This window comes from Melanotaenia boesemani, chromosome 4 (genome assembly GCF_017639745.1).
Source record: "Melanotaenia boesemani isolate fMelBoe1 chromosome 4, fMelBoe1.pri, whole genome shotgun sequence".
Classification (NCBI taxonomy): Eukaryota; Metazoa; Chordata; class Actinopteri; order Atheriniformes; family Melanotaeniidae; genus Melanotaenia; species Melanotaenia boesemani.
Window position 1 is genome coordinate 10,417,052 of NC_055685.1, and position 12,477 is coordinate 10,429,528.

The 12,477-nt window shown below is 38.4% G+C and overlaps 1 protein-coding gene across 2 annotated transcripts; it reads right to left on the reverse strand.

The window, feature by feature from the left end:
• Positions 1-209: 209 nt before the first annotated feature.
• LOC121639084 (ATP-sensitive inward rectifier potassium channel 12-like) lies at positions 210-12,103 on the reverse strand. Of its 2 annotated transcripts, XM_041984277.1 has the most exons (3): positions 11,880-12,103; positions 4,474-4,652; positions 210-2,874 (listed from the first exon to the last, which is right to left on the reverse strand). In XM_041984277.1, the coding sequence occupies exons 2-3, from the start codon at positions 4,563-4,565 to the stop codon at positions 1,233-1,235; spliced, it is 1,734 nt and encodes a 577-aa protein (XP_041840211.1). In that variant the 5' UTR covers positions 4,566-4,652; positions 11,880-12,103; the 3' UTR covers positions 210-1,232. The 2 variants fall into 2 exon arrangements, with proteins under 2 accessions (XP_041840211.1, XP_041840212.1); XM_041984278.1 differs by lacking the exon at positions 11,880-12,103 and having other exon boundaries at positions 4,474-4,693.
• Between the last annotated feature and the right edge of the window lie 374 nt (positions 12,104-12,477).

Consider the following 12,477-nt stretch of genomic DNA (forward strand, 5'->3'; position numbering starts at 1 on the left):
GTTTATCAAAAGAATATCTTACTAGCTCAAAGCCAACCAGCAAAAAAGTTCAACCTTAGTTGTGGAATTAATTACTACGGTTATTTTAACCAGGGAAACAAGAAAATACACCCTGCTCTTTCAGAAACAACAACAAAAATACCAGTGAAGCTGCTAACAAAACACCTCCATTGAAAACTGGTTCTATTTCATATATGGTATTTATTTTGTAAAAAAGAGAGGAAAAATATACTTACAGCTTCCAAAAAAGACAGTACAGATCTCATGCATTCAGATTAATAATATATCATGCTATTTTTTTTCTAAAAGTAACAATGCTGCCATATTGATGTTTATTAGGTGTTTTGTTTATTTTGTTTGACCTCTTATTTAAACCTCTTAGTTTAATCTGCAGTGAACACAAAGTACAGCTACTGTTGTCATAAATATAGAAAGGTGAAAATAAGCATCGATTAACAGCCAGTTTGGAAAAGGGCACAGAGACACAGCACAGAAAATTCAAGTTATCAACAGTATAACTGTTGTTTAATATGTGTTTTGTTAATACAAAACAACAGACATTTGCAGAGTTTTTATATCTATTGATAAAAATTAGATTAAAGTGCTTGTTCTTCATCTGCACTGGTCTTGTGCTTGGTCAACATTTACGTACATGCCGTGATGCATCTTGACAAACCAAAATAGCTTAAAAAGGAACAGAATTTGGGCAGGAAGACAGAAGTGTTTACACACGAGAAAACATCTGAATCCTTTGCTTCGTTACAAAAACCAAATATCTTCATTTAAGGTTTATCTGTATATGATGTAAAATCATTTTAGAATTAAAACAAAAGCGTATATTTACAATAAAAAATAAGAATGACATCAACAATGAAAAGCTTGAGTTAAATGTAGATCACACACAGGCCAAACTAACAAGAAAGCAATTAAGTTTTCAAGACTTTTTTTTAAAATAAAATACTTGGTCACCATGTTTAAAATAAGAAGAGCAGTGAGGTTTTACACATGCTGATTTTACGGCTGAAAGTGTATGTTAACTGAAACCAAAGAAAGTAAAAAGGATTTTATGACAACTGAAAGATAAACAAACAAATTTAAAGGGTGTGTATTCTTCTCTTGTCAGACATATAAAGTTTAATCTCTGCACTCCATCTTTTATCTTTGCAGTTCAATACTTTGGTTAGATGCTCACAAAAAGAGGAAACAAATGGAAGGGCAGCCATTACCACTGATCAAACTCCTGACTCTCTGCTGATGTATAAAGGTAGGGTGGGCTGTAGTCTGTCAAGGCTGATCTGATTTTCTGTGTCCAGAACGCACAACATCTCAACCGTCTGCTCCTTCACGAATGTTCCCTTGAAATCTAAATGAATGTCGTCTCTCATCTTTGCCTCCCTGTCACCTCTTACGTTCAGGTTCTCCACCTCCCCTTTTGCCTTCTCTTCGCCTGCATCATCTCCACAGCACAGGGCGACCTCATTCTCGTAGCAGAAAGCGCTGGGAGAGTGGGAGCCATGAAGGTGTCGAGCTGCTCTTGGAATGAACAGCGATGGAGACCTAGAGTAACTTGAACTTGAGGAGGAAGAATGCCCGCTACGACTTTTCATCTGGTTCAGCTCCCTGGCACTGCAGTAAGGTGTTGATGGCACGTCATAGGTCTTATGGAAGCGGGAATAGTCTACATGGTAGCGGTCGCCCTTCTCAAAAACTACAGGCTCAAAGCGGTGACCCCAAAGAATCTCCCTGGCCAAGTAGGAGCTGCGAGCCTGTGTGGTCATAGCTGTGGCTTCCACCATTCCCTCTAGGATGACCACAATCTCAAAGTCCTCTTTCTGCAAGTCACTGCGGCTCAGGTTATACAGAGGACTGTTCTTGTTGATTTCATGAACGACCACCAGTGGCGACACCAGAAACAACCGATCCAGCCCATCATCATAACCGACATCAATATCTGTTTGCTCCAAAGGGAGATACTCTCCCTCTGCTGTCACATGAGGCCTGATCAGCTGGGCACGCACATGGGCCTCAACAATGTGGCTTTTACGCATGTTCCCCAGGCGCCACATGAGGCACAGCTTACCGTCTCGCAGAGCGATGACAGCATGGTGCGAGAACAGCAAGGTCTGTGCCCTCTTTTTGGGGCGCACCATCTTTGCCATGATGGTACCGATCATGAAAGAGTCAATAATGCAGCCCATGATAGACTGCACCACCACAGTCACAACAGCAATAGGACACTCCTCTGTGACACAGCGGAAACCGTATCCGATGGTGGTCTGGGTCTCTATGGAGAACAGGAAAGCCCCAATGAAACCCTGAATGTGGAGAATACATGGCCGCCACTCGTCTTTTCCTTCTTCTGTGGTAATCTGAGGTTCCCCATCCTTCACAGGGACATGTAGGTCAAAGTCTCCATGAGCAAGTGCCACTCCCCAGAAGACCAGTCCAAACAGCAGCCAAGACAGTAAGAAGGTGGTGGTGAAGATTAGCAGCAGATATCGCCAGCGTATGTCCACACAGGTGGTGAAAATATCAGCCAAATATCGTCGTGGTTTATCCTCCATGTTATTGAAAACTACGTTGCATTGGCCATTCTTCTTCACAAAGCGACTGCGCAAGCGACTGTTGCCCAAATCCAGGTCCAGGCGGCATGAAGGTGAAGCACGGCAACTGGTGTGGACAACTGGCTCGTTTTTCACCCTCAAAGAAAGAGTGCCTTGTCCTTCGTCACTTCCTGCACCCTCTCCTCCACCTCCTTCCTCACCTCGCATGCAGCTCCCTGACAGTGACTGCTGAGTCAGAGGACTGTGGCCATTGTGGAGGCCCAGGCTGGAGATCTTCAGGGCGTCTTCATCAGTGGAAACGATGCTGTATCTGGAGGAAAAGAGAAGAAGAAGAAAAAAAAAAAAGAATTAAAAATGGGCAGATGCAACAGAAGCAAGCACCTTAAGTAAAACAAGCATGATCCTTATATAATGATTTTGTTGGTTTGTCAGATTAGATATTGGTTGGGGATCAACAAAACCCAGTTCTGCTACAAAGCTTGTTTTTAGCTCTAGAAGCAAACAGACAGTAAAGAAATTCTAAACAATGACTGTGAAATCTCTAAATTTTGCTTAAAAAACCCAGATATATAACAGCAGCAGCTCAAGAAGACAGAGAGCTAGCCACTCACACAAACAGCCACAGCTTTAGAGAAGTTAAACACACTAATTATCTCACACTCCACCAGTGTAATTGTGTCTTTTGTACACACTTAAGCTTGTGGTACAATCTTGGCAGATATGAAGTGCTTAGTTACTGTTGCTAAGCTAAAACTAGACCACCACTGTTAGGGAGTTGAGTTTGGAAGTGAGACAGATGGATACTTTTGTGCCACTAGAATCAGTACCTTTTCCCAGGAGTTTTTAAGAGCAATTATTGTCCATATAAATGTTTACAAATTGTTCTATGTGATATGCTTGAGTCTCCAATGACTCTCAAGTCTGCAGATTCAGGTAATCAAAAAACTGACTGTAATTGCAATATTAAGGAATTCAAATGTCAGTTCTGCAGACATGCTGTAAAGTGAAAGAAGAGAAAAAGTTGGAGTTTCTCAGCTGCATTTAACAAGTCATTCAATTTATTTTAGCTTTGCTGTATTTGTATAATACTGATTCACAAATAAGTAATTTCTAGTCACTATTAAAGATACTGTTTAATCCACTTATAATCAATTCAGTACAATTCAGTGTGATCCAATTATAATATTAAATGAAAGCAATTATATAATCCACATTAATCCATTTTATAATAATTCATGTAAGCCAAGTCATAACTGCCCAACGGAAGAAACCATCAGATTGTATCGAATCTTCTCTGATTCAAAACCAGTTCCTGAGCTGTCTATGCATGACGTGGTGAGCAACAACTGAGATGCAATGCTGATAAAGAAATTTACAAACATTGCATAACTGCCAGAGTAGCAGCTCATTAACATTTAAAGTTTATGGTCCATTTTGGAGTAAATGGTAATACAGCTTCAGAAATTCTTCCCAACCCTAACATTAATGTTAACCAGGGTTCAGCTCTGGTTCTAAAGAAGCACTTTCCTGCAGGTTTTAGCTGTTTCCCTGCTTGCACTCCCCTGGCTTAAATTAACGACTCATTAACCGATTTTTCTGAACCTGAGAACAAGATGTTGAGAAAATTTGCTTCATTTTACCAGCTAATGTTGAAGCAAAGGAACAACTGAAACCTGCAAACCAGTAGCCTTCAAGGACCAGAGTTAAACAAACTGGATCCAAAACATAGCCAATAACTTTACTATAAAAATCTTACAGTGATTCATTCGGTATTGAAAAAGTCATTATATGCTCTTATACCATTATGGGAATGTTTTGATCTTGAGCTTAAAGTTTGTGGTACATCTAGTTCACATTGAGTGAAAAGGAAAATAAACAACCATCTGTTGTGCCTTCCTTTTCTCCTTACCTGTTGACCCGCACCGCTCCCATGGCACCGGCGATCATCAGGCTGTGTCTGCGAGGGCAGTAATGTAGGTTGGGGCGAGCAGTTCCAACCATTAACGTACTGTTGCTGGACAGGGAAGCAGTATGAGCTCAGGTCTGTCTTGCATTTGGGATCAGCACTGCCCTTTCAACAAGCATTTTCTGTGGATGAAGGGGACAAAGGGGATACTCATTCAATCAACAGAATTATGAATTTTGACATATTAGAAATGAGAATGGGGAGCAAAGCAAATACAGCAATTAATATTATGGCTAATGCTAGAAGCTCCATCACACAGACACAAACAACAACACAGAAACCAATTACAATAAGGTGGTGGGAAAAGAATTTCCTGAAGGAAACATAAAATTCTCCACAAAATTTTCACGAGTATTTTTGATGTTTTACTGAAAATTACACCTATCAAATAATGCAGCTACCAAACTGAAGATGTTACAAAAAAAAAACAGGTAATCATCAACAGTATTAGTAGTAGCAGTAGTATTCATTCTCTCAGGGCCAAGAATATCTGTGCTATATTTAAATGACACTTCTTCAAGTGATTTTCTAAAGATTTCCCCCTGGACCAGTGATGAAGGCCACAGGCCACCAAAGCAACTATCAGAAGAAGTTCTCTGCAGAGGTTTTTGTGACTTATGCAAGAGTTCGATTCATTCCCTCTTCTTGTCAATACCAGCACCTGGTCTTCCATGCAGACACGCGAATAGAAACAGGTAAATCTCCACGTGGGAATAAAGTTTTTGAGTTTTTCAACAACTGGATAATCCAGCAGTTTCTATAATTCCATGTATGTTTTACCCACCTGACCAGTGTTATGATAATACGGTATAGCTGTAAAAATAAATATATAAAAATAACCTGTTATATTACAGATTTTTCTTTATTATTTCAAAGTGTTTTTTTGGTGTTTTTAATACACATAAATACCAGTAATTTCATGGTAATTGACCCATGAATTTATACTTCTAATATAAAACAACATCAACAACATGTAACTGCAAAAAACACATAAAATTTCCATTTTTTTTAAAGAAACATTTAATTTCACATAAAAACTTTTACAATACATTATAAAAGGTGTCAGCCAATAAGGTTACAGAGACCCTTAAACAATTTTATGGCTAAAATTTAAAACTGAAATAAAACAAAAAATCTCATGGAAAAGTACTTTACTGAATTTTACTGTAATTGTATAATTTTATGCTTTTCATGTTTTTTTCATCATATTTTTCTGGTGCCTGAGCTGCTGGAATATTACTCTTTTTTCTGTTTTTTTTTTTCTTTTTGAATGTGAAAAATGTTGAAATAGATCATTTTCCCAGACGTACAGCTACTAATTAATTTTAGTAGCTGGACATCTGCACTTCCTGAAATGCTTACTTGTTCATCAACCAGCAAGTAAAAAAGCAACTACCATCACTTTACTGCCACACTGGTATAGAATTCCACCTTAGAATATATATTTTTTTGTCTTGTGCATTCAAAGAACCAACCACGTGCAGCCTGATAGGCTGGTTAAGCATCTGAACAATAAAATCCATAAGTTATGAGTTTATTTGATGTGATGAACTGAGTTCGGAAGGTCTGACCACTGGATTTTCTTTAGCTGTTGAGGTGGTATTGGATCTGATTAAAGACAACTGGTAGGAAGATCTAACTACAAGTACGAATGACATTCAATATGTTCTGATCGTGAAAGTAAAACTCCTCCTACTCAGGCAGTTGTCTGTGGATAATTTTCTCCAGGCTAAGCTGCATCTCCGTGAAGTATACACTGCTGTCTATTTGATGATTTAGATGAAGCATGCACAGGTGGCTTTGGTATATAGTTGCTGATGCAGGCTGGGCTCACTGCCAACCCAAAAAGTGTGAAGCTGGAACAAGTATAGGTAAGAGGTCCGGGATACCACCTGGGCTGAAGACAGGTGGAGCTTCAGGATCAGAAAATTATGATTATTGCAGCCTTCCTTTGACCCACAACCAAAAAGCAAACCAGACAAGTCGTCTGACCAATCTGACCCAAAAGGTTGTCTCCATACTATCTCCTATCTGATGGTCTCCTACCTACTCCAGGAGCTAAACAGCCTCAGGTGGGATTACGCTAAGTAGCACACAAGGATGTAAAATGCAACATAACTCATTTGTCCGTTTCTCACTTTCTCTCTGAGGGTCTGAATAAATCGGGGCTGCACATTTCAGCTGCAGTTGTGGTGATCAATGTTCTCTGAGCGTATGTTTTCCCTGTCCTCATGTTGTGCAATGACGTTATCAATTGTGAATTTGTTTTTAACTGCATGTGAAAATGGTGCATGGCGTGAGAATGTGTGAAAAGTGTAATTTGTGTGAATCTCACAGTCAATATGTGAGAGTTGGAAGCCGTGCTTAATGTACGGTGCCAGACCAGACAGTTTTGTATAATGAAAGCCTATTGATCAGATCGTTGCTCAGTAATTAGCCTTAGGCCTCGTCAAACTAACCACGGGTGGAAAACCAGACAGGCAGGGGAAGGGACAAAAGTTTAAAAAGGAGATGAAGCAGTGGTAATCCACTGTTAGGGGAACAATTGATCTGCTCTTTGGCCTGATGACAAGGTTATGTCAGCAAGCCAGGGACCAGGGGAACCAAAAAGCACTGGGTTGCATAACCAGAAAGCCAATTGTATTCAATGCAAAAGGTCATAAGTGGTTTATGCTTTCCTTGTACGTAAAACGCTTTTGCTGATGTGAAATAACTGACATGCATGCATTAATGCTGAAGTTAGTAATGGATCCTCAATAACGCTTGCAAGTCAAATGAAAAGACTACGTTCAACATTAACACACACAAACATGCTTAGAAGTTGATGGGATTTGGTGGCACGAAATATGGGTTGTGTGCAAACCCTTGAGTGTGATCTTAACAGACTTTTGTAATGACAGCTGTTACGAACTAGTTGCTGATTGGCTGGATGAGGATGATCTTCAACTAGATAATCCCAGATGATGTAATCATCTGCCACTTACCTCCAACAGCTGGAGGAGTGTCCTCAATACAGCTCTTAAAGACACCAGTCAATATGTCCGTTAACTTGGGTCAGTTTTAGTGGGATTATCTTATCATCCTGAATATTTATTTTTGTTTGTTCTCACTTTTAAAAACCATTATATTACATTACAGTGAAAAACTGTAAACATTAAAAACAACCTGTGATTGTGTGTTTTTAAATATCTAATGAATTTTCTCCTCTTTCTCATGTTAAGTATGAATTTGTCTGTCCAGCTTCACGTTGTGTATGAGCTCATCTATGTCCTTTTGTTTCTGTATTTGGATTATTTCTTGCTCTTCTTCTGAAACGGCACATATTTGCATGAATTAAACATTGTTTTTCCTACTTTCTCTACAACTCTAAGGATTTTGGAAAAGGAAAAAAAAATCCACCTAAAAATTATTCATTCTTACATTGAAGGGGTTGCAGTCAGTGAGAGCCAGCTGACTTAAGAAACTTTGATTAAAAGTACAATTTGAGATAAAACCCTGGCTTCTGCAGGCATAGCTGGATTGGTATCTGAGAATGGTAATCTCATGAGGTGTTTTCTTGCCTCCTTGTATTTTACAGTGACTCAAGTAATTAACAGCATGGAGGCTGCTGTTTTCATGCCACTGGACAGCTAACAGCTAACAAGAGCATCTCTTGCCGTCTCCATATCCTGAATCACCAAGCTACCTGCCTGCTATTCGCAGAATATTCCCCTTATTGTTGGCAAGCCATCCTGTTACCCCCTGTGTGTTGAAGCCTCTGAAGAAGATCCTCCTTCTTGGCTTTACTATCACGGGTTGCCAAATTTTACCTTCCTAAAATCCTAGAGTTTGATTTGGACTTTTGTTACCAGTCTTTAGTACGGCTCGTGGTGGTTCTGCTTTCATTACCAGCTTTCTGTTTGGGTTCCAGAGGGGTTATACCTTGATTAGTGGCTCAGCATATCTGGGCTGCTTTTAGGTTGCCTTCATAATGTTGTTAGCCTTACTATCAGGCCTTGCTATATAACTGGATCACCACCCTTGTCCCAGCTTACATGCATAGAAAGGTAAAGTGATTCTTGACTGAAATATGTCCAACTCTGTGGGAAAAATGTTTAAAACATTCTGCCGCTTATAACTTTCTCCGGGGTGATATTATATTGATTGGAGTTACTTGAACTGGATTTTGTTAGGTGACTAACAAAGTTTTGTGGTTAAAAAAGAAGAAGAAGAAAAAAAAACATTAGACTTTAGCTACAATCTGGAAAAAAATGCATGACAGCAGCTTTATTGAAAATTTATTGGGAATTTAGCTGAATGCTTTACTGTTTTTACAAAATGAGTCAATGTGGCAGAAATATATAACTTAAGGGCATGTGCAGAGTGCCCAGGCTCATCTTGAGTCTAATTGAGGTTTACACGCAAGATCTACTGAGATAGTACTTTCTCCCAAACATTCCCACATATTGTTTGTGCATGTGGACGGGTAATGGCTATAATTACATTCTAAGAATATGCCCACTAGTGAATATGAGAGAGCTGCAGCAGGTCAGGGGTAAAAAAAAAAAAAAAAAAGCTTTTTTGGGATCAAAACAAGATTAAAGTCGGCTAAAAAATTTGTAGTTTGTGCATTGGCATCTAATTTTTACTTTTCATTATCTCAGTTGGGAAACATTTAGGTTAAGGTATGCACATGTTTTTGTTTGCTTCCTGGTAATGCCTTTTCTAACTCTAACAAAGAAATACATCTTGCTTTATTGTAGTTTTATAAAATAATTACCACATAATCTCAAGAAAATATTGTAAACTGTTTGAAAAGCCGCTGAAAAGAAGCTGCAGCTTCTCAACACAGTCGACCAGGTTTGGATTCTGGCCTTAGCGGCATGTCATCCCCCTCTATCTCTCTTTCTCTTACCTCTTTCCTGACAAGCTACTATCAAAAAAAAGGTCACTATAACCCAAAACTTAAAAAAACAAGCAAAAAAAACAAAAAAAAACAAAACAAAACAAAACATAGATTAACTGATTACCTCAACATATAGATATGACTAACTCATAATTTCAAGGTAAAAGCATGTTTTTCATGGACTGCTGCTCTTAATTTCTGTAATGTAGTTTTTGAAAGTCTGCCTAGATAAATACCAGTAAAATTAAACATTAATAACTTCATATATTGTCTGTTGCGACAGCAAACTGCTGTCAGTGTGTATGTAACCTTAATTATTTTCCCAGCTGACAGAAACCATGGGACAGAGTTGCAGTAATTAATCATGATTTTAGTTACTGTACTAGCCGTTTCCATAGGAACGACTTTCATCTCTCTATGGGGCTGATTTGTCTTCGTGTGAGCGGTGATGGTTAATCGTGTGGGAAAACTGAGATAAACTAATTGAGGAGAAAATCATCTAGATAACAACTCACATAGAAGCAACAAAAACTCAACGAGGACAACCTGCAGTACCAGCGGTGCTTCACAAAAACATCAGCACAGTGCGGCAAAATGCTGAGAGGGATGCTGATGTCTTATTCAACTACATCAGAGAAAGCAAGCAGACAAATTTTAAGAGTGTAATCCCATATAAAGAGAAGGATGGAGGAAACCCTCGTTAAGTACCAGATTACTATGTCTCCTAATCTCCTGATCCAAACTGTGATATGAAAGGTGGATGACTCTTATATGACCTGGCTTAAGCCCTTTTCTGTAATCGGACAACTGGTGGCATGAGGAGGTAGGGGCACAAAAAAGTTGTGAAAGGAAGACAGACAGAGAGAAAGAGAGAAACTTTTACAGGTGTGCAATCCCTTATGCAAGACAGGGTGTAAAATAATACAGATTAAGATTAAAAGATTATGATGTCAGAGGATCTTACTACAAGATCTAAGCACAGTGTGAACACGTGGGAAAAATGCAATCCGTTCTCTGCAGCTTTTACACATCCCCATGTAAATCTGATATCTAAAAAGTAAAGAAAAGTGTGACTATATATGAAAACGTTAGCTCTTCAATAAGCGGGGCCTAAATGAGATGTCTCTATAGACAGCAGCACTGTCTTTAGGGACATACTGTCCTAGTCCTTCAGAGATGAAAAATTAGGGACTCTGTGGACTCAGCAGGACTCTGTTAATTTTCCACACAAGAACGTCAATCTTCCTACACACACACACACACACACACACACACACACACACACACACACACACACACACACACACACACACACACGCACACACAATATCACCAGTTTCTTATAAATAAACAGTTGCAGAGGAACAATAGACAGTAATCTATTTGTGTTCTTATGTGAACAAAATGCTGAATTATATGTAGCGATCTAATATATGTTCATGTATTTATATATAAATTAACTACTTTTATTTCCTGTTACTTTACAGTTTCAGGAAATATTGTGCTTTTCCCCATTATTTCTGCTTCAGTTTCATCTTCAAAAAATATTTGCATATCAGTCCTTTTGTCAGTTGATAAAATGTGACGCATTACAATTTTAAATCTGTTTGAAAATTTTACCTAAAGGCATAATTAGAAATTACTTTATAAAATATACTAATACTTATCTTAATATAGTATATGCATCTAAACTTTTGTTCTGTATCTTTTGCACTAACAGAAAGAGAATTTCTTCTGAGGAAACTAACTCATCCTAATCATCCAAGTCACAGTCAGCTCTCCCAGCCTCTAAATGTGTGCTTTAATATTTGTGTAGCTGTAAATATAAAACAAATTAAGATAAAAGAAAGCTTTTATCTGCAAGCACGCAAGAAGTCCTAAATTCAGTGGGTCACAGAGCATGACCAGAAGTTATGACGGAGGTGTTTGCTAACTAAGCTGCAGCTGTGACGTGAATCGCTTTTCGAGGCCATGGGAACTGTCCAGTGCTGAAAATCAATCCGAACCCTGCAGGAACAATCGACAGCAGGCATGAAGAGGAGGAAAAGGAGGAGGAGGGAGTAGAGATAGCTGAATTCAAAGCTGGCGTTGTAAATTATACTGCCCTTTTAAATCTTCTCTTGTGTCTCTTTGTACTCGCTCTTCATGTGAACTTGCTTGGTACCAAGATTTTGTTTTCTGAGTAGTTAAATGATTTGTTAGTTAGAATACATTGTATTGCAAGACTTAATAAGGTGGGAACTTAATAAGATACAGTTTTACAACCTTACAAATTTAATTTTCTATAAATTTTGTTTAGCAAAATTGTCTAATTATATTTCTTATTATATTTATATAATAAGATATATTTCTTTATATTTATATTTCTTATATTTTTAAATATATATTTATATATATTTCTTATATTTCTAATTATATTTCTTATCAACGTTAGAAATAAGGACATGAAACTAAAACCACTCACCTTTGTGTAACTGCAGACTGAATCACTTGAAGACTAACAGTGGTTTCATCCTTATGAAAAGATACTTAACTACATTTTCTGCTGTGACTCCCCTTGTTTTGTTTCTACCTCGTTCCAGCTTAAAAGAGAAATGGTGTTTTTATAAATCTGCTCCTAGATTTTGTGTACTCAAACTTCATGTCTTCAGCCTGAGCCTGGTCCTGTTGCTCCATAGTCACTGCAGCGAGTCGCTCCTTTCTCTCTCCCTGGTGGTTGTGTATCTCCCCTCCTGTCCCTGCTGGTGTGTGTGTGTGTGAGAGAGAGAGAGAGAGCGAGTGAGTGAGTGAGTGAGTGAGTGAGAGAGAGAGAGAGAGAGACAGAGAGAAAGAGAGAGAAAGAGAGAGCGCTCTGGTTATGTGTCTATTTATAAGTGCTATTGTTTTCCCGAGAGAGTGGAGATGTGGAGTATATATTCTGCCAACTAAGGCAGATGATTAGGACTTGCTGTACATGCAATAAATCAATAAATAATAAGCAAAACTTTTTGAATTCATATAGAAATTTAAAAGTGTGTGTCTCGGGCATTTTTCAGTACGTAACACAAGCCAGTGTAGATGAC